The sequence below is a fragment of the Neovison vison genome, chromosome 4, assembly GCF_020171115.1.
Source record: "Neovison vison isolate M4711 chromosome 4, ASM_NN_V1, whole genome shotgun sequence".
NCBI classification, from domain to species: Eukaryota; Metazoa; Chordata; class Mammalia; order Carnivora; family Mustelidae; genus Neogale; species Neogale vison.
The window spans coordinates 139,837,823-139,860,348 of record NC_058094.1 but is presented as its reverse complement, the minus strand read 5'-3'; the positions used below and the strand labels follow the sequence as shown (position 1 = coordinate 139,860,348).

Genomic DNA, 22,526 nt, shown 5'->3' with positions numbered 1-22,526 from the left:
AATCCCAGGACTCCTGGGATCATGACCAGAGCCAAGGCAGACACTTAATGACAGAGCCACCCAGGTGCCCCTTGTTTTGTTAACTTTTAAATGGAACCTTCAGTATATATCGATGTATAGATTTCTTTCTCCATGAGCCAGAATGACTATTTAATAGTTTCTTTCTTTTGTAACTGAATTTAGATGGCACTTTTATCATCTGTAAATATTTTTTGCTGAAGAGCTTAAAAGTACAGGCCAGATGGCTTATAGGTAATACGTTTTCCTTGATCTTTAGTGGTTTTTTTTTTTTAATTGAACTAATACTTGATAGTTAGTTAATTTCCTTTCACAGTTAAAATTTCTGACTTCTGATAAATCAGTATTGTGGCCTCTCTGTCCACTTGTGTGGCCCATGAAGATTGGCACACACTCCTCTTCTGTCTGTTGTTCCTTGTCTCCGCGCGCTGATTATACTCGCCACTTTTTTCCTTTAGTCTGCAGTTGTTTTTCTTATATCACTAGTATGTTTCCCTATATCTCTTTCAAAACCTGGAGAATAAGAGACTTGAAAGGGCCTCGCTTTAAAGAAAGTGGAAGACAGCAGGTCAATATGGAGATGAGCCCCACAAAATTTGAAATCATCCCAGTCCCCCCAAATTGAAAACCAGTCAAAATTTACATAAATTCAAAGCTTTTTGGCCCACATGAATCATAAGTTGTGTTCATGCATGCTTTTGAAATGCAAAGAAACCAAAATTACCTGCCTCCTTATTAGGTTTAGCTTTTATTTATATGAGTTTTGATTAATTTATGTGATGTTTCAGAAATACATTCAAATATGGGAGTCTTACTCATGGGAGCTGTTGTGAGGTTTAAGTGACTCTATTGTAAATTAAGTACTCCATAATATGCCCAACTCAGTTTGCACTAACAAAATTACTCATTTTGCTATTAGGTTAATATGTGGTATATATAGTGTTATATACATGGTCATAGGTGGGATTAGTTAATACTTGTGTTCTTTGTTCTTGTGTGTTTTTGGACAGTTAATGTCAGGATTATGCTAGTTTTATTTAGTAATATGATAGCTTTTTTTTTGTAAATGTTCTAGAGTAGTTTGCAAGATTTTATCTTTTTTTTTTCCTCAAATTTTGAAATACTGAGCAAACTGTCTTGCTGTAGTTCCTTTGCTAGGTAATTCTTTGTCAACTTTTTTACTTTTCTTTTTAGGATGGTTCATTCTAATCAGGCCATTGTCTTCTTGATAAATCAAGAATACTAAAATATTTCCAGAGTATTACCTTTATGATGCTGAAATGTAATTAGTGTTAAGTATCATTTGTAGCTTGAAAAATAGCCTCTCCTATAGTGGTACTTTTATTTCTTTCTTAATCTCTCTCTTCCCAATCTAGGTTTACCTCTTTGCCTATTTCTTGGGTTTAATTTATATATTTTAAATCTGTGGAAATGTTCATCCATGTACAAAAGTAGAGAGTTGAGTGTGATGAATCACATTGTACCCATTCCCCAGCTTGGAACATTTACCATTCTCCTTTAGGACTTATTTATTAATCGTACTTAACTGTTTTTTCTTTTTTGATATTTTTCCCTATAAGATACATGTAGTTTTTGTAGTCTTAAAATTTTTAAAATTTTGTTGCTTACTTAAAAAGTAATTAAAGTACTTTAAGAAGTGAATTTGATGATAAGCACAACTTTGACAGCTTTCCACTGCTTTTACTGCCATTTAAAAAAATTATATAACCCAAATTATTTATTTATTTTTTTCAGAGTAAGATGTTTTACTTTCATTGAATCTACTTCTCATCCTGAGAGGAGAAAATGGATATTTGCATTGAACTTCAGAGAGTTTGACATGTTCTTACTTAGTTCTTGCTTAGTTAGTTGGACATTTTCAGAATTAATTTTTTTAAGATTTATTTATTTATTTGAGACAGAGAGAGAGGGAGAGCAGACATGCACAGGCAGGGAGGTTGGAAGGGCAGAGGGGGAGAGAGAATCTCAAGCAGACTCCATGCTGAGTGTGGAGCCCGACCCGGGACTTGATCCTAGGACCCTGAGATAGGTCCTGACCACAAATTAAGAGTCAGATGCTTAACCAGCTGAGCCACACAGGTGCCCCTTCAGAATTCTTTTTATAAACAACTCTCTAAACATTTTCCTAAGGTCTTGCTGTTGTTTTTTAAATATTAAAAATTTTAAATATATTTACTTCAGTATTTTAGAAAATAGTGTTCTGACTGTTATGTGTTGTTTTTTCTATGTACAGTTCCTAATTAAAAGACTTATTGAATTAGATTTTATTTAGCAATATAGTTTTATGCTAAATTTTATAAGCATAACATATCATATGCTCAAAAAAGCATATTGTCTGTGATTGAGGGGTTAAAAAATAATCAGTCTTTAAAAAATTATGTATTCAAATAATCTGTATCCATATGTGTGTCTTTAAAATACCAAATATATTTTTTTAGAAAAGTAAACTGTCAACACTTCCATTTCATTTTCTTAACTCTTACGTTGTCTTCATTTTTAGAATGGGCTTTTTTCCTCCGTTCTTTCTGGTAGAGTATACATTTTTTTTTTTTTTAAGATTTTATTTATTTATCAGAGAGAGAGGGGGAGGGAGCAAGCACAGGCAGACAGAATGGCAGGCAGAGGCAGAGGGAGAAGCAGGCTCCCTGCTGAGCAAGGAGCCCAATGTGGGACTCGATCCCAGGACGCTGGGAGCATGACCTGAGCCGAAGGCAGCTGCTTACCCAACTGAGCCACCCAGGCGTCCCCTGAGTGGTAAATCTTAAATCTGATTACAAATGTATTATACTTCTCAACTTTTAGAAATCCAAATATTAGCTATACTTGCTAAGTTGAGAGGATATATGTCAGAATCTGTGTACTTTTTAAGAACCTTTTGCTGAACTTTCCCTGCTTTTTAGTGGTTATAAATTAATAATCGTGCTTAAATACTTGTAGGTCAGATTTTTTAAAAAGCAAATGTACTGTATTACCATTACAGAGTCAAGTTCAGTTATTCTAGCTTTGTTTTGAGCCTGATAACTGCATGTAAGTTCGCAAATCAGTGCAATACATTACGTTAATAAAAGAAGAATAAAAACCATATGATCCTCTCAATAGGTACAGAAAAAGCATTTGACAAAATATATCATCCTTTCTTGATAAAAACTCTCCACCATGTAGAGATAGAGGGAACATAGCTCAGCATCATGAAAGCCGTATATATGAAAGACCCACAGTGAATATCATCTTCAGTGGGGAAATCTGAGAGGTTTTCCCCTGGGGTCCGGATCAGGACAGGGATGTCCTCTCTCACCACTCTTGTTTATCATGTGAGTTGTTAAAGATATATTGGAAAAATACTGGAGTGAAAGTACAACTTTCTCTAATTCTCTTTTGCTTTTGGAATGTCACCACTTGCCCATGATACATAAGATATGGTAATATTTAAGGTGACTATCTCTAAGGTGGTATCTGAATGGTATCTCTAGGAGTTCTCAAAGAGCAGTGCTTTTGTGGGTCATCAGGAGACATCCAGACACCCACTTTCCCAAAAGTTTCTTAGTGGCATCACACTGACTTTGTTAATGTTATAGTCCAGCCCTCTTGTTGCCCGAGAAACCTGGTTTGTTACCATCTGTTGCCAGAGTCCCATGGAGAGTGACTCTGCCTCATGTAGGTCAACTCACATCCCCAAATCTTCAGTGAACATTCAGTGCAGACTGAATGACTATCTCAAGCTGAACAATCTCTTGTTTCTCTATGTACACTGTGACATTTTTTTTTTAAAGATTTTATTTGAGAGAGAGACAGTGAGACTCAATCCTGAGACTCCGGGATCATGACCTGAGCCGAAGGCAGTTGCTTAACCAAATGAGCCACCCAAGTGCCCTACACTGTGACATTTTAATAAGAAACAGAGTAACATGGAGGACATTAGGAGAAGGAAAGGAAAAGTGAATTGGGGGAAATTGGAGGGGGAGATGAATCATGAGAGACTGTGGACTCTGAGAAACAAACTGAGGGTTTTGGAAGGCAGGGAGGCCTGGAGGATGGGTGAGCCTGGTGGTGGATATTAAGGAGGGCACATATTGCATGGATTAGAAAAGAAAAAAAAAACTAGAGTTTTAAAAAGATGATAGGAGGCATGCCAGGAATTATTAAATTGTTCAGTGACAAAAGGCACTGATGATACCCTTGTGCCATCATATCAGTCATAGGAATAATCTGGCCTGCGGACTGGAGATATTTAAAATCCAACAGGCGAGGTACTCCCCCCTTGAAGATGCCAGTCTAGACACAGCTTCCATTTGCTGTGATACTCCTCTTTCTGTGCTTTCTTAACTGACCCATCCCCTTTCTGATGGGCACATTTTCTCCTCTGCTCTTTAGAGCTGAATGCATGCCCTGTCAGCGTTCTCCTATCTTGTCTTGCAAACCATTTTGCTCCTTCAGGGACACCGTACATCTACTCTGATTCATTCTGTGTGACCTTAGAGTTGAACTCTCAGAGAGCAGTCTTAACTCTAATGGTTTCACATGTCTCTCCTCTGCTCCCCCATTGTAGCCCTGATGATATGGGCAGATTTGTAAAAAGCCTTGCAGACCTTCATACATACATGTATATTGTTTTCTTTTTCTTTTTTAAGTATTTCACTCAGTAGTCAAATTAATAGGGAACTGCTGGCAAAATTTGACTCTGACCGAGGAGTTAATTTTTATTTGTACCAAACAATAGGGTGATGTTATTTAAATGCTTTATAGAGTTTTTATTTAATCCTTTGCAGTAACTGATTTTTGCTCACAGATTTCTCTATCCAGTAATCTGTATTTCTCTCTATCCAGTAATATCCTGTTGTTTCAGCTGCTAATTTGAATGTGATAGGTAGGTATTTTAAAACTCAATCCAATATTCATCTGTTTGGTTTCTTAAATTCCACATATGCGTGAAATCATATGGTATTTGTCTTTCTCTGACTGACTGATTTTGCTCATCATAATGCCCTGTAGCTCCATTCTGCAAATGGCAAGATCTCATTCTTTTGATGGCTGTAGAGAACAAACTGAGGGCTGCTAGTGGGCGTTGGGCTAGCTGGCTGATGGGCATTAAGGAGGGCACTTGGGATAAGCACTGTGTGATATAAGTGATGAATCACTGAATTCTACTCCTGAAACCAGTATTACACTGCATCTTAACTAACTAAATTTTAAATTAAAGCCTGAAACAAAATAAAAGATAATAAAATTCAATCCAGTAGCCTAATTTTTAGAAACATTTTTCTAGACATTGTATTTAGTTTGAAGTATATATGGCATAAAGTAAGCCAAGACTTTTTTGAAATGTGAACACAGTGGTAGTGGGCAATTTTCCAAAAAAAGGTTGGTTTGATCTTGGATTTGATCTTAGTACTTTGATGCTGGTTCTCCAGCTCAGGAAGCTGAAGTGTTGTCCAAAGGTGTCAACTGCTTAACCTTGTCCCCTGCTAGTCTTTCTGAAGCCACTTTCATCAGAGTTCTGCCTGGCTTTTACTTTACAGGATAGAATCAACAACATGAACTATAGGACAATGAATTGTACTTTTTTCTTTGTTTAGAACATCTTATCTACAAACAACTTTGGAAATTTAAAAAAAATATAAGCCGCCTCATTGAAGCAAACATTAAGTAGAAATTTTTATTTTAGGAAAGGTTAATAATTGATTGCATTTGACATGTAGGTTATCGAAGTCTTCTTAGGCATGGCAGAACTTTGCTCACCTCATACTGATATCCTTAAAATATGAAAGTGGTTTTATGTTTTCTGATACTTCAAATTAGCTGTTGCTTCCTTCCCAACTCCTCTCTTTCTGTGTATATTTAATTTCTAAAGCCTCTGTGTTTCTTATACTGGCAAGGCATGTTTGTAAATGTCAGATTATCCCCTCAGTATTCCTATTTCCAGTTCTAGCTGTTTCATCTTGGAGCCTTTAGGCTCTAGATGGGACTTCTACCACAGTTAAGTAGATCTTATCCCATGTGGGCCTTGCAAGAGGTAGCTAGCTCAGGCTGCTCCCTGCTCCCAAAGAAACCCAGTCCTAGGGTAGAGTGGGCATAGCTGAGGTAGCCCTGTCTTTAGGGACTCTCAAATTCGGTGCCTGCATCCCCAAGTCCATTTAAACACCTGCTGATGTACCTCCTTTTTCCGTCTAGTAATCTGAGAGGAGGCTGAGTGATGGGGAAGAAAGAAGTAGAAGACCTCAGTTTTAATCCTAAACTAAATTTTAAATCCTTAAAATATTTCTTAGGTGGGCACATCCCTATAATCCACAGAGGCCTCAGATTTTTCCTTCTTCTTTTTTTTTAATCTTTAAGCATATGTTTGTTTTATAGACAAAAATAACTTTAATAACAAACATGAAGAAAGCTTTGAAACAATATGATAAGAGAGTCTTCAGGTGTTAATGCATCTTCTTACCTTTAAAACAAGAGAGTGGAACTAGATTAGAGTGAAAAACTCAAATGCCTCCAGGCTAGGTCAAAACTGAGGCCAAGTGGAAAGGGCATCTTACTGCCTCTAAGGAAATCAGCAGCTTCTTGGCCTTATTGTCATGATAAGGAAATGCAGGACTAGTGGTTCTGTGTTTAACTTTTCGAGAGAAGCTAGAAATCTGGATTTTTATGTGAAAATTCATTATTTAAAATGTCCGCAATTAGTTCAAAATCTTGAGCAACACTGTGCAAGACCAAGCAAAACATGTTTATAAGGCAACTCTGCTCCCTAGGCCTTTGGTTAAGATGATGGCTAAAGTCTGTCTGAAAGAAATGGTTTTGGTGTCTGTTATTCTGACACTCTTTTCAAGGAGAACATACAGTGTCCTGGCTGTTGCCAGAAGTAGTGCAGAGAAGGAGGCTGGGTAGTTCGGTTGAAAGATGTGGTTTGATGCCACCAGTGGGTGCCCAGAGGCTCTCTCTCCTCCTCTAGGAAGGTACAAGAAACTGTGGGACTCCTGTATGACGCTAGTGGTGGTAGCCAGTGCCCAGAGCAGCTCCTCTTTACCATCTGATAGTATCAATTCTGTGCTGAAGCCCATGGAGTTGAAGTTGTGCCTCAGCTTTGCACCCAGTCTGGGGATGGGTGCCGTGGCAGAATCCTGGAGATGTGAGCAATTCCTCTTGGAAATCGAAAGGATCCGAGTTCTTTTTGTTTTGTTTTGTTTTTTTCCACGTGGGATGGATGTCATCATTTAAGAAGCTACCAACATAGATGGGACAGAATTCTTCTCCAATTCTGGTAGTATGGAATTAAGGAAAGAGAGCAAAGAGCAGCATGTTGATGTTGTAAGCACTGCTGAAGTGGCCCCAGGGAGCCAACATATGGTCTGTCCCTAACCTGTGGTGTCACTAGAATGAGTGGAGAAATTAGAATGAATCATAGGTTTTTGCCAGTCATACAATCAGAGCATACATTGGAAAAATGAATATTCATCAATTAGCCTATTTTTGCTAACCTGGGTCTCCTTTGTGAAGCTAATGAAAGCAGTAATCTCTCTTTCTAGAAAAATGCCCATTGTCAAGTATGGTTTTTGTTGGGACAATTCACCTCTGCCATCTTCATGTGAAAGCATCAATAGACTAGAAGAATGGGTGTGGTGGCGTTCCGATAAAATCTGGTAATCAAAAGCAGGCAGCAGGTCATATTTGACCTTCAGGCTATAGTTTGTCAACCCTGGGTTTAGAACATTGATAGCTGTGCTAGATTGGAGTATTAATCAGCAAATATGCACTTACATTCTCCTGCTCTTTGAGTGGAGCATACATGCTAGCTCTGCTGCCCTTGGGCATGACCTTGAGGTATACTTTGGCTAATAGACTATGAACAGACAGCATGTATACAGAAATTTTAAATGTATTTACATGATCTAGCTTGTTTCCTGTGCTCTTGTGGTAAAAAGAACATGACCCACACAGTCCTGATCCAAGGAGGAAGATGAAGATCAGACCTAGATCCAACACACAGTTTGAAGCCAAGTTCTCCTGCCTCCAGAAGCAGTTTCCCAACTGGGCCCCCACTAGAACAGCTGAACTTTAGGCAACCTGTAGACCCGTGTGCTTGAGAATAAAGGTAGAAGTAGCTGGCTAATATTATAATTATTCATCTAGAGAGGAAGACATGAATCTCATTTTCAATAACTGAAGCAACAAAAGGAGATTCTTATCTCCTCACACAAATCCCAGAAAAAGATACGGAGATGTTTTTCTTTTTAAAGAATAATTCTCCACCCTACTCCTCCTCCCCCATACTTTCCCCATGGTTGGATTAAATCTTGAATTACAGATTTAGGTTCTGGTGCATACAGCTAATCAATGCTTAACACCATCTTTAGAGAGGCTTAGTTTTCCCTAAGCCAACCCCAGAGAAGTTGTCGGTACCAAGAACTGAATATTTAATACTTCCAAAGTTATATCTGGAAGACTGTCTGAGCTCTTCCTTAGGGGGAAAAAATAGTTGTAATCTTTTCAGAGAATGTTGAAAGCGGAGTCTGTGCTAATCTTTGTGATAGATGGTAGAATTAACTTAGTTGACCAGTTGTATTGTTCCTCCTCTGTGGTAATGCTCTATTGTGGTAGTCCACGGGGCACAGGAGTGTGCAAATCAAATTCAAGGCCTTCATGGAGCATAGTGACTAGCAGGAGAAACAGGCAAATAAATGGATAATTAGGGCACACTGTGGTAAGCAGTAGCAGAAGTGGCATATCCACAGTCCTAGGGGATCTTGGAGGAGATGTACTTGACCTTGCCTGGAGATTAGAATGTGGAGAGCATTTCACTGAACTCTTCCTGAAGGAATTCACAGTTGAATCTTTAGGGATTCAAACAGTGTTAGCATGAAGTCCTATGACTGTAGAGTAGAAAGGGGCTTTATATAGTAACCTTTTCTATACATTAAAAGGAAGCTCTCTCCCTTTTAGGATTTCCCTCTGTCCTAAATCTGATAGGAAGCTGCTCACAACAGTTTGTGCTTTGGGTAACTATTGTTGAAGGTATGCAAGTATCTGTAAATTCTAGCTAGTTAGCAATTGTGTGCATGCCCCTGAAAAATAGTGTAATGATTCTCATTTCTCAGGGCAGGTGTATATCATTAGTATGATGTCAGGTTGTAGTTTGAAATAGCCTCAGATTTCTAGGGTTGGTGTTTTGCTTCGTTACCATTTTTTATTCATGAGGAGTAGGTTCAGGGAGGGAGGACTGGATGAGATTGAGAAAATGATCTAATTACCTTAGAAGTGATTTTCTTCCTAAATACAGTCCTGAGTTTCAGTTGTGAATTTATTGGATTGTCTATACAGTTTAGTAGACAAAAAATTTAAATTAATTTTTAAATATACTTGCTAATAGAATATTAGATTGGCTTAAAAACTACTTAGATTGCTTTTTCTTATGTAGAATGCATGGCTACAGAAATATGTCTTTATTTATCCAGGTTGAAATTTAGAGATCAACTGTGGTATCTTTTTGAACTTTGAAATGTGTGTTTCACCACAGAAAAAACAGTTACATTCCTTTTTACTTATTGTTCCAGAATTAACTCTTAGAAGCCTGGCAGATAACTTTAGTGTTTTGAGAGCTTTGTTTTAAGGCAAACTGTACTGGGGAATATCCCACTGGTATTCCTTCCCCTAGAATGATAATGATCTCATTGAGAAATAAATTGTGTAGAAATGCTTCAATTTTTGGAAATTTGTATTTTATTTTATAAAGCACTGAATTGAACTCCTATTGAGCATTTCAAAAGTCCAAGGTGATGTTATCTACTGTCACCCAGATGTGTTGAGAAGGGAGGGAAGAGCCTTATAGAGTCCTGGGACCTCTGTCGAGGACTATAACAATTTTACATTTTAATATAATCCTTCCTACTGTAAATACAATATGTGCAAAATAGGGAATCTGAAAATATGGAAAAGGTAAAAGTGTGGGGGGATCTGATATCAGGCAAAGATAATCAATACTAAGATTTGGTATGTTTCATAGATACATTCTTGTAAAAATTTGGTTTTATTTTTACGAAGTTGTGAACGTACTCTGTGTTCCGTTTAATATTCAGATTTTAGTCAATTTACTATTAAAACAAACATTTTTCTAAGTACACATACTTTCTAAGTATTTATTTTAATGACTACTGTGGCTGTACTATGATTTATCTAATCCCTTGTTAGATATTTAGATTGTTTTCTAGTTGGAACTGTTATAGACGTATAATGATAAAGTCTACTTATCATGTAGAGATATCATGTAGAGACATGTAGACAATATATGTGCATGTACATAGGCATACAGCATTTTGAATATTCACAAATCAATACACTGCTGAAGCCACTACCTACGTCAGTAGATTATCACTAAGTGGGCAGAGCCATGCTAGCACTACTCAGGCCAAGAAATGGAATTTGACCAAACTTTGAGCTCTAGTTGCTATTCCCTCCCTCTTGCTCGAAGATAATCACTAAGCCAACCTCTAATGACATAGATTTGAAAATCCTCTTCTTATCTGGCCATTGCCGGTCACTGGCAAAAGCTAAGAGAACTAGTGCATGGTTCCTGGATCTGGACAAGAGTGGCACATGAGGGACGCCTGGGTGGGTCAGTTGCTTAAGGAGCTGCCTTCAGCTCAGGTCATGATCCCAGGGTCCTGGGATCGAGTCCCGCATTGGGCTCCTTGCTCAGCGGGGAGCCCGTTTCTCTCTCTGCCTCTACCTGCCGCTCTGCCTGCTTGTGTTCTCCCTATTTCTCTCCCTCTCTGACAAATAAATAAATAAGATCTTAAAAAAAAAAAAAAAGAGTGGCACATGAACTTCTGCTTGCATTCTATTGGCCAAAGAAAGGCACCTGAGGTCAATAAAGCCTGGGGGTATAGAAACTCCGATGGGGAGAGGTGCTATAGGATGGAAGCAGGAATGTTTGGCAAACAGTAATGCCATCTACCATACTGTTTCATGACTTCGCATCATTCATGAAGAGATCAGACCACTTAGGTGACTAACTTTTTAGTTGTATTGTAGAAGCACATCTTGGTCTTGGAGAAGGGGGTTCCTGGATCTCTAGCTAGAGCTGTAGCTTGTGTAATTAGCACAGAGGTATTTGGAGAATGCTGAACTTTAGAAGTGTGTATACTTCTTTTCCAAGAAGAGACCTGGAAACATGCTTATTCATTATGAGGTGATGAGGAAATGCTAAAGTCAGTTTATTAGATACTTTCTTTGGTGGAAAGCAGTTCCTCTTTAGGAAACACATTTTTCCTGTCTTGTATACACATTCTGGTTACAAACTCTCTGGGGAACTTTCAGGAAATGGATTCCTGGTTCAGGAGTAATGACAAGAGTTGGAGAGGTTTTCTCCAGGGCCCAGCAAAGGAACCAGCTTTCAGGTTATCACTGAGACCTTTCTTGATGTGGTTAGCATTCTGTCTTCTGTCTTTAATTCTGTAAATTGTGTTCTTCTTTATTTCATTCATTTATGAATGAAATAAAGCTCTTTTGTAATATTGATAACATCAAGAATTGCTTCTCATTTCATTTTCTCTTCATGTCTTCATCAGAAAAATGTCTCCCGTTAAGACACTGTTTCTCAGAGAAACAGTTGTCCAGTAGGGGGTGGCATGGTGGTCTTAGGTGAGCTCTGATTTAACACAAAACTCTCTTCTCTCTAGGGATGGTGAAGTTGGAGAAAGGCTTCTTTAACCCTCCTCCAGGATGAACCCCCTGCAAGAAGACATGGAGAACGCTCTCACAGGGAGTCAGAGCTCTCACGCTTCTTTGCGCGATGTTCATTCCATCAACCCCTCACACCTCATGGCCAGGATCGAGTCTTATGAAGGAAGGGAAAAGAAAGGGATATCTGATGTCAGGAGGACTTTCTGTTTGTTTGTCACCTTTGACCTCTTGTTTGTAACATTACTCTGGATAATAGAGTTAAATGTAAGTGGTTTTCCCCATGGCTCTACATAAGAATTGTTTCCAGACACAAACAATTTTATTTTTCTCATCATTTCTTTCTTATTTAGTGAAAACTGTCTTTTTTCCAGAGGGAGTAATATTGTTCTTTTCTAGATGATTTTGACTTTTCTTGTTCTGTACTGTCATGTTTTAAAGCAGAGCCTGTTCATTTAAAACTCACTTTGGAATTTGAATTCACGGTATTTTGCTCTGTATCAGGAGTTAACAAACTATAGCCTGGGGCCCAAATTCAGCTGGCCTGTTTTTATAAAGTTTCATTGGAACACAGCCCTGCCCTTACTGTTTGCCTATTGTTTATGGCTGTCTTTTGTGCTAAGTGGTTGAGTTGAATATTGGGCCACAAAGGCAAAAGTATTTATTTCCTGGCTCTTTTCTTGCCTCTGGAATATGTTTTAGATGTTACATTTACTTTTCTAATCCCCATGTTTAAGATTTTCCATACATGTATTCTTTACTTTTTCACAAAGAAATAATTAATATTTTATTGAAAAAATGTTCTAGAACCATTCGGAGGTTTGTCCCCTTCTCATCAAGTCTTTGCGGTTATATTGCCAAATTAAATTATCTAGACCAGTAAGTACTGTCCAATGGCAATATAATGTAAGCCTTGTAGATGATTAAGTTCTCTAGTTGCTATATTAATAAATGTAAAAATAAACAGATAAAATACATTTTAATAATATATTTTATTTAACCCAGTATGTCTGTTTCCCCCTAAAACCTTGGCTCTGTTTACATTCCTTACCAACAAATAGGTAACTCTTCCAGAATGCTTCTCTCACAAGGAAGAATTGTTTAAAATCAAACAAGCCAGTGACAGGACACATTAATTTAGAGTATCTCTTTTTATTATTTGTTCCACATGTACACATTAAAGACAATATTTAAATTAATGTATTTTTCAAAGGAGTAATATGTTTTCCAAAATTGAAAACTAGTTTCGAATCTAATCCATCATTTAACAGGAAAGCACAGTAGCAGTTTTCAGGGAGCTCACGTAAAAGTTATTTTAATAACAGCACAAAATCAAAGTATTTATTGATTTGCCACTAATATCACTCTCTGCTTTTAAGTGATGGAAATCATGGGGGTAGAACTGTGGTGGGGTTCATGGATCACACTCTAACTTCCCCCTTTCTTACTGCTTCAACAAAATTGAAATGGAAGTGAAGTGGACTGCACGCTGTTCTTGTGCATCAGAGGGGATCAGTGTTCATCTGTGTGCAACATGTTATACATGAAAAATCACCAGACCTAGTAATTAAGAAATAAAAATTAATTTCTATTTAATTTTTTATTGAGATAGAATGACCAGTGTTATCACAGTTTCAGGTATACAACATGAGTCAGCGTTCCTCTGCATTACTCAGGGCCTGTAATCAGTGTGGTCATCATCTGTCTCCAAGGAACCTTATTGCTGTCTTGCTGACTGTATTTCCTGTGCTGTACTTTTTATCTCTGTGATTTACATACTTTGTAACTGGAAGTTTATATCTCTTAATCCCCTCTATCTGTTTCACTCATCACCCTACCCAGCTGCTCCTCTGGCAACCATCAGTTTGTTCTCTGTACTTAAGAGTCTGCTTTTTGGTTGTCTTTTTTTACTTTTTGAAGATTTTATTTATTTATTTGAAAGAGAGAGACATAGAGAAAGAAGGAACACAAGCAGGGGGAGTGGGAGACAGAAAGCAGGCCTCCTGTGGAGCAGGGAGCCCAATATGGGGCTCGATCCCAGGACTCTGGGATCTTGACCTGAGCCGAAATCAGAGGCTTAATGACTAAGCCATCCAGGCACCCCTGTTTGTCTCTTTTTTGTTTGTTCATTTGTCTTATTTCTTAAATTTCACATGTGAGTGAGATCACTTAGTATTTGTCTTTCTCTGAGTGACTTAATTTCACTTAGCATAAAATAACCTCTGGGTCCATCCACATTGTTGCAGATGGCAGGATCACATTCTTTTTTATGACTAATACTGTATTTGTGCACGTGCGCATGTATGTGTGTATATAACATATCCATTCATCTGCTGATGGACATATCCATATCTTGGCTATTGTACAATGCTGCAGTAAACACAGGTACACATATATCTTTTCAAATTGCCCCAGTTGTAAAATAAAAAGATCATACAAGAATATATGATCTTGGAGTGCCTGGGTGGCTCAGTGGGTTAAGACTCTGCCTTCAGCTCAGGTCATAATCTCAGGGTCCTGGGATCAAGCCCCATGTTGGGCTCTCTGCTCAAGGGGGAGCCTCCTCCCTCTCCCCCGCCTGCCTCTCTGCCTACTTGTGATCTCTTTCTCTGTCAGATAAATAAAATCTTAAAAAAAAAAGAATATGTGATCTTTAGGATAGCATATCTTGTCTTTTTTTAGCAAGCTTTTATTTTCTTATTTTTAAATTTTTTTTAAGCATTCCATTTCTAGTTCTGTTTTTTTTAGTTGTCAATCCTGACCTGGGTTTTTCACTACATACCATCCCTTTACGTTTGTGGTCTGTCTATAAATCTGTAATTACTCAAATCCATTGTTCTTTTTTTCATATCTATCTATACATTTACTGAGTCCCAGGGCATAGGCTTCAGATTCAGGTATGGCAGGTTCCACAGAAAAATCATATGAGAGTTGAAGTTTAGCTGAGGAGATAGAATGCATATATTGCCTTGTGGCCTTGGTCTTGAAAAGAGAAAATAAATAGCACAAACGGTGTTTAGGTCTTCAGAAGAGTAATGGAACCCAGCTGTTCTATGCAATTATAACCGTAACCAAAATATTTTGTCTTCATATGTGACTTCCACATTAGCCAATTTTCCTCCTTGCTTCAATGAAACAAGATGCCGAGGCCAAAAATGAAGACACGTCCTTGATTAATTTGGGTGTTTGTTTTGTATTTCTCACACTCCATATCCAGTTGAAAAGTAAGCCCTGTCAGATATGCCTGCTAAATGTATCCAAAATGTGACCTCTCCTCTCCATTTCTACAGTTGCCCCCTCAACCCAGCCGGTGCTATCGCTCCTCCAAGCTACTCTACCAGAGGCCCAATTGGTTGGCCTGCTTCCACGCTTGCCCTCCTAGTACCCATTCTCCTCATAGAAGCCAGAGGAATGTTTCTTTATTTCTTCATTTTAAAGCTTTTATTTATTTATTTAACAGAGAGAGACACACAGCAAGAGAGGGAACACAAGCAGGGGGAGTGGGAGAGGGAGAAGTAGGCTTCCCACTGAGCAGGGATCCCTGTGTTGGTCTTGATCCTAGGACCCTGGGATCATGACCTGAGCCAAAGGCACTTAATGAATGAGCCACCCTGGCACCCTCTAGAGGGAACTCAAAGTAAAAACAAATCAGGTAGTTCTACTTTCTATTTATAACCCTTCACTGCCCTAGCAGGGCACTTTGAATAAAAATTGCCTAACTTGGCTTGTATAGCTCCAAGAAGCCTGTCCAGACTTCCTTCCCCACTCTCTGTTCCCAGCCTACTCAAATCATCCCAGACTTGCCTCCTGGTCTCACAATGGAACAAGATGCCTTCAGTCTTGGAACTTCATATGAGTTGTTCCTTCTTCACGAAATGGTTCATTTCCTTTATCTTGATGCAGAGTCTGACTCCTTATCATGCTGGTGTCTGTCAGTTTAAATATCACCACAGGGAGGGCTTCCATTTACCACCAGTCCCAGAGCAGTCAACCGTTACTCATTCTGTCTGACCCGCTGTCCTGCTTTGTTCTCTGTAGAGCACTTATTTTCTTGTTTGTCATCTCTCCTTGCTAGAATGTAAGTTCCAGAAAGACATAGATATGGTTTTTGCTTACTAAAGAATAAGAATTTATTGTATTTAGGATCATACTTGACAATAATTGTTCAGCAAATAACTTGGTGAGTCGATAAAGATCTTGTCGCAGTGGTTTACCAGTTGGATTACGTTAGGGACAGATTGGCTCTGAAGCTATGAAAGAAATCCCATGTAAGGTAGTAGGAATAGAGAGGAAAAAACTGATTTGAGAGACATACTCATAAAAAATAAGTATGCTGATAGACTTACGGATATGCTGATTTTATAATCCCTCATGTCCAGAAACGACTCTTAAGATTTCTAATGATGGAAGGTAGAAGAATCGGCGAGCTCTGTCAGAACTGTGAGAAGAGGTTCCATATGAAACTAAAGATGAGTCTATGGGGGACATTTTGAGACAAAGATTTTGAAATAAGGAATTTAGAGTACAAGTTAGAGCTAGAGATGTAGATTTTAGATTTCTCTATTTAAAGGTAACAAAATCAGAGTCTTTTATTTTATTATTATTTTTTAAAGATTTATTTATTTTAGAGAGGGAAAGAGTGGGAGAGCACGAGTGGGGGGAGGGGCAGAGTGAGAGGGAGAATCCCAAGCAGACTCCATGCTGGGGGTGGAGCCTGATGTGGGGAGCCAAAACCAAGAGTTGGTTGCTTAACTGCCTGAGCCCCCAGGTGACCCCTGCCCCCAGTCAGGGTTTTTTAAAGTACAGATGTCATAGAAACCCTTTTTCTACTGGCTGTTTATTAAAGACTGTATCAGCAGGTTCATTGTGGTTCTCTCAGCTAGGAGGGTAGTCTCTGTGCCTTAGAGAACCCCTCTTTGCTAGAAATCATTTGGAATAATCATTTTCTAAAAAGATTTTATTTATCTGAGAGAGAGAGAGCATGAGAGGGGAGGTCAGCAGGAGAAGCAGACTCCCCATGGAGTTAGGAGCCTGATGTGGTACCCAATCCTAGGACTCTGGGATCATGACCTGAGCTGAAGGCAGCTGCCCAACCAACTGAGCCACCCAGGTGCTCTGGAATAATCATTCTTTTAATATTTTAGTGCTAAGTTTTCTTAGTCTGGAGAGACACAGTGAGAAGACTACATTGGTTTTCTCTTTGCTCCCAAGTTTTCCATTCTATTTTCTTGTAAAGATTTGTGTTCAACCAGGTCAGTAGGCAATCTGCAGAAATTACACAGAAATCTAAACCTCCTTAAGGGAGTTTTAAAGTACCCGATGGTGTTCATGGCATACTTTCATTTGAATAACAAATGCAAATACTTTTAAAGTTTTCCAAGCCAAGAGGATCCTTTTTCTTTGTTGGAACTTTAACTCTAGTTTGACCAGTTAGCAAACCTTGCAAAGATGTTCCCTATTAATTTTCTCCCGCTTTATCCAGGTCTTGGGTCCACCACCCTTCACTTTGTCCTTTTTCAGATCATGTCCATCAGTTTGCCAGGACAAACAATGTCTGTACTCCAGACTGGAAATGGGAATTTACGTCATGTTTCCTAATCCACGGGCCCTAACAATTCTAGTGTCTGCTTGGGTGCTGCCTTAGCTGTCTGACACACATTCCATTACTTGATTAAAAAAAAAAAATGTTTTCTGTAAGTGTAATATGTAGAGTTCTGAACTTGCTCACTTAAAAGTCATCTTGATAGGAGAATTGGGAGAGGACAGAAAGTTTGTCATCTTAGATCTGATTTTCATCATTTAACTGTAACTTCTAAACATATGATTATAGGTCTAGTCTGTCCCTCATTTCATTATCTATCAAATTAAATATCTATATGAAAGTTGATGAGAGTTCAGGATTTTCAAATGCCAGGAGCAAATAAAAAAAAGAAAAACCAGGGAGAACATCTATACTTCTATCTCATGTCATTGACCTTTGCTAAGATCAGAGGCGCTGTCTTAGTGTAGTGTGGTCTTCCAGGAGCTGAAACAGTGTAGTGTGGTCAGAGAGGGCAGAACTGGATGAATGTGAATTGTCTTCCTTAAAATTATTGAAGGCTTTATCTTAGAAGAGGAAAAGGATCATTTTTTTTAACATTTTTAGTTTGCCAAAATAGGAATGACAAACAAGGCATTGTTTCTCATGATGCACATGCATTTGTCGAATGAATGAATGAAGAATTGAAGTGGGAAATGCTCTTCTGGCATTTTTCTGTCTCAGTTAGAGGAGTGTTTTGTTCCTCTTATTTCAACATTCCAGGGTTCTGAGAAGGTAGGCAGAAGAGTGCTTCCAATACCTTACTTGTATGTTTTCTTGTATTGTTTTCCCATATGAATCTCATTTTTACTTCTCACTCTGCTTCCCAGGTGAATGGAGGCATTGAGAACACATTAGAGAAGGAGGTGGTGCAGTATGACTACTACTCCTCTTATTTTGATATATTCGTAAGTATTTCCTGTTTTACTTTTCATTTCAGATAGGATTCATCTGTAACCCCCAGGCAAATTTCCTCTGAACAGATTGCACATTCTATGCCATTCTCTTTACCTCACTGGAACACTGGCCTTCCTTTCCCCTCAGTTTCTGGCCCAGTCAGTGTACTTGCGCTCTCTTTATAAGGAATTGTCTGGTCACAGGAAAGAAGGACATGATTAATGAGAGATAAGAAAAGGCAGCATAAGGAGCCATTCTGCTTTTCTTGGAGGAGAGCCTTCATTCTTTTCATAGAAGCCAGCGACATACCCTAATCTCTAACAGGAAAATTCCCCATTTTATATAATAACATGAAGAAAATGCCATTCCTTTTCTGCCTTGAGATAGATTTGTGAGTGATAATAATGATACTATGTTACATTTTTCTGTAATTGGAGTTCTTGAGGAAAATGAGCTGTTGGTAATCCTGGGCAACACCAGCCAGTTGTAGAATTGCAAAGATTCAATTCTCTGTCGATGAGGCCTTCATTTCATTCAAAGGAAATCTTAACAGTCTTTCTAGGACACACTGTGACTCTCACTGGGCTTGGTACACCTCCCTGGTATTTTCTTTATAGTTGATGGTATAAGTAAATCAGATCCTAACGTTGTGTTAGATGCAGTGTGGGCAATATTCACAGTGAATTCTTCCAAATTCATTTTACCTACTTGTTTTATTACTTTTAGAATCATTATGCATAATGGTTAGGAAGAGCAGGACACTTAAAGTCAGAAAAACCTGGGTTTGATTCACAATGCTATCACTGTTTGTATGTCTTTTAATATATTGGGCCTAAACTTCAGGTTTTTTGTATGTATGTATGTATGTATGTATGTTTTTTTGTATGTAAAATGTGATCATCCTAGTTCTTAAAAATAAATGATATAATGCATGGAAAACATTTGCCCAATGAGCAATGAGCTCAGAGAACCATCCTCAATTACTATCATCATCATTATTTTTGGTTGAGAATTTTAATAATTGAGTAATTATATTTTTGGTGGTTTTCAAACTACACTAGAAAGGCTTTTTTGTTTTATTTCTGAAGGGACCTGCAGAAGTGTGTATGGAGAAGGAGGTAGGACTCCTAATAAGTAGAGGTTAGGGTTCCCTTTCATCAGCCTTGTATAACCCAGGTAGTTTTGTTTTAATCTGTACGGTCTGTTTCCAATAAGATTGTGTTGAACAGGTGTTTGGTTGCTGCAGAATATTTAGAGAACCGCTAATATAATTTAATCCCCTCATTTATCCAGATGAGGACATTGAGATTCTTTGGTGCCGTGTCTCGACCCACCCCAGGTCATTGAAGTTGGGGGCAGAGCATGTTAGATCCCATTTCTTTCTCCTAAAACTATTGACATATAGTTTCCCATAGTTTATTGACATTAGTTTCCCAAGATGGATTTCTCTTTTTTTCTCTTCTTTCTCTTGCTGAATTTATCTTAAAATAGCCTCAGCCAAGAAACCAGGCTAATCTACCAGCCAGATCTCTGAGGGCTCTCTGTCCTTTATGCTTGAGAGGTCAGTGGTAATGGCCAAATAGGCAGGGCCCATTAGTTTAGACTGGAAGGACTGGCATGCCTGGCCTGGGAAATGGACACAGCCTCCAGGAGACCTTGGGGCCTGGGAGACTTTGAGATAGAGGGCTGATGAAGACCCTTTTTGCCAAACCCAGAATGCAGGGATAGAGCTGGAATGAATAGAGAGGCTAAACAGTTTGCAGACTGTTGGAAAACACATTTTTTTAAAAAGATTTTATTTATTTTTTTGACAAAGAGAGATCACAAGTAGATGGGGAGGCAGGCAGAGAGAGAGAGATAGAGGGAAGCAGGCTCCCTGCTGAGCAGAAAGCCCGATGTGGGACTCGATCCCAGGACCCTGAGATCATGACCTGAGCTGAAGGCAGCAGCTTAACGCACTGAGCCACCCAGGCGCCCTGGAAAACACATTTTTAATGAAAACAGCAAATTGAAAACAAAACGTAATTTGTGACCTTCATTTACATAAAAGAATTGTAGTGTAGTTCTCTGGTCAGTGGCCTCAAAAAGACTGTCAGCCTCCAGCCTTTCGGCAGAATGGATTAGTGAGGAACTTTTGGCAGACCCCTGCCCTCAGGCACCTGCTCAAGAGTCACCTGACTTCTCCCTGCTCACAGTAGGCATGCCTTCCAAAGGGAAAATGGGTAAAATCTTATTCTATGTGTATTTCTTACATGATGAGAATTATGAAGACAGTTGTGATGTAGTGGCTCAGTAGAGTCTGGCGGCTTTCCCTCTAAGGAGTTGTGTGACCTTGTTTACTATTTCTACCACCTTATGTGTATAATGGGATTAAGATAGTAGCTGATGCATGGGATTGTTAAGGAAGGGATTACATGGGATAATAATACACATAAAGGATTTCACAAAAGCCCCAGAGCCACCCTGAATAACCGGGTGGTAGCTACTTGGATAGAACTGTCCCAATACCCCCATAACCTAGAGCTCTACAGTGGACTTTGCTAAGAACCTGGTATCTTCCAAAGGTGTTTTATACCAGGAGTGGAAAAGTCAACTTTCAGAACATTTTCTCCAGTCTTAAAAGGATATCAGAAACATATGTGCACTCAAACAGAAAGGAAAAATAAAACATGTAATTATATATTCTTGTGTTGCTAATGGGATGTGAATTTGAATTCTCATTTGGGTAGTACTGCATAGATTCTCGAGCAGAGATCCAAATACGGGTCTACAGCCCAGTGCCCATCTTCAGTTAAATTAGAATAGTAAAGACGCTCTGGTGAGTTCTTCATAAAACTCAGTTATTTGATATTTGTATCTCTGTTTAAAAACTTACCTTGTCTTTTTTTTTTTTTTTTTTATGTAGCTCTTGGCAGTTTTTCGATTTAAAGTGTTAATACTTGCATATGCTGTATGCAGACTGCGCCACTGGTGGGCCATAGCGGTGAGTATGTCTGTGTGGCTGGTTCATCCCGTCCAATGCTGGTGGCCCAGGCCTGCTCACAGCAGGGACAGGCTGGGAGAAAATGCGCTTTTCCTCTGGTTGAACTCTGCTAGCTTTTCCTGAGTCCCCTGCCTCCACCCTTCAGGAGGTTCAGCGTGCTGGGATGGTGGTCATTCCAGTGGTGATGAGTAACTAGCTTCGTCTTGGTGGACTCTGAGCTGGATGAGGAACATAGAGCCCCAGCAGTGATTCTTGGCCAAGCACCAGCGCACCCTCTGCCTCATTTTGCAAATGAGTGGTGAAATAAGCCCTGGTGCACAAAGATACTTAGAAAATTTCCCCTTTGGTTGAAACTTCTTGGTAATTTTTCATGACTTGCTCTCTGCTTATTTCGATAATTGGCTTTCTTGCTATTTTATCCCCTCCCTTCAATATTAAAGGGAAAAGTTCCATGCTCCTTTTTGTTGTTGCCTTCAGGCTTCTTGAAGGCAGTGACATTTTAATTTTTTTAAAATACTTTATTTATTTTTTTGACAGAGAGAGAGAGAGAGAGAGACAGATCACAAGTAGGCTGAGAGGCAGGCGGAGGAGGAGAAGCGGGCAGTCTGCTCGGAGCAGGCTCCCTGCCGAGCAGAGAGCCCGATGTAGGGCTCGATCCCAGGACCCTGAGACCATTACCTGAGCCGAAAGCAGAGGCTCAATCCACTGAGCCACCCAGGTGCCCGGGCAGTGGCATTTTTAAAGATTTATTTACTTTAGAGACAGAGAGAGAGAGAGAGAGAATGCAGGGAGGGGGGAGAGGGAGAGAGAACCTGAAGCAGATTCCCAGTTGAGTGCTGAGCTGGACACGCATCTTGATCTCTCAACCCTGAGATCAGGACCTGAGCTGAAACCAAGGGTCAGACACTTAACTGATTGAGCCACCCAGAAGCCCCGAAGGCAGTGCTGTTTTTGCTCGTCTCTGTTTCTTGCATCTGACACGGAGCTTGGCACCTGCTCTTCACTGTCAGTAAATATTAACTGGTTAAAAGAAGAATTATAAGCCATTCTGCCTCAGTTATTTTTGCCATTTTCACAGATGTCTGAACACTCACCCTTTGGAGCACTCTGATAAGGCAGGTGTATGAGGAGGAATGCTGAACTCCCCCAGCAGGAGAGACCTGCTTAGGAGTGCCTATAGTCCTGCTTCTGGAGTGAGGCCTTGGGGTGTGTGTGGGGGCCCGCATGGCTTGCCCAGCTGGGGACAGACTCCCTTCTAAGAGGGACAGACTCCCTTCTAAGACACAGTCCACCAGGAACTGTACTTGCCTAGGGCATGTCTCCCGAGTACCCACAGTATCATGGGACTGACATCAGACTATCAGC

The 22,526-nt window shown here is 39.3% G+C and overlaps 1 protein-coding gene across 4 annotated transcripts in view; it reads left to right on the top strand.

Annotated features, from left to right (window-relative positions):
- Window positions 1–22,526, top strand: part of STARD3NL (STARD3 N-terminal like) — a 62,897-nt gene that overhangs the window by 17,907 nt on the left and 22,464 nt on the right. For all 4 annotated transcript variants that reach the window (XM_044245778.1, XM_044245780.1, XM_044245781.1 and 1 more), the window contains 3 exons: window positions 11,703–11,970; window positions 18,112–18,189; window positions 21,084–21,161. In XM_044245778.1, the coding sequence (XP_044101713.1) occupies window positions 11,746–11,970; window positions 18,112–18,189; window positions 21,084–21,161 (381 nt within the window). In that variant the 5' untranslated portion in view covers window positions 11,703–11,745. The remainder of the gene's footprint in view (window positions 1–11,702; window positions 11,971–18,111; window positions 18,190–21,083; window positions 21,162–22,526) is intronic.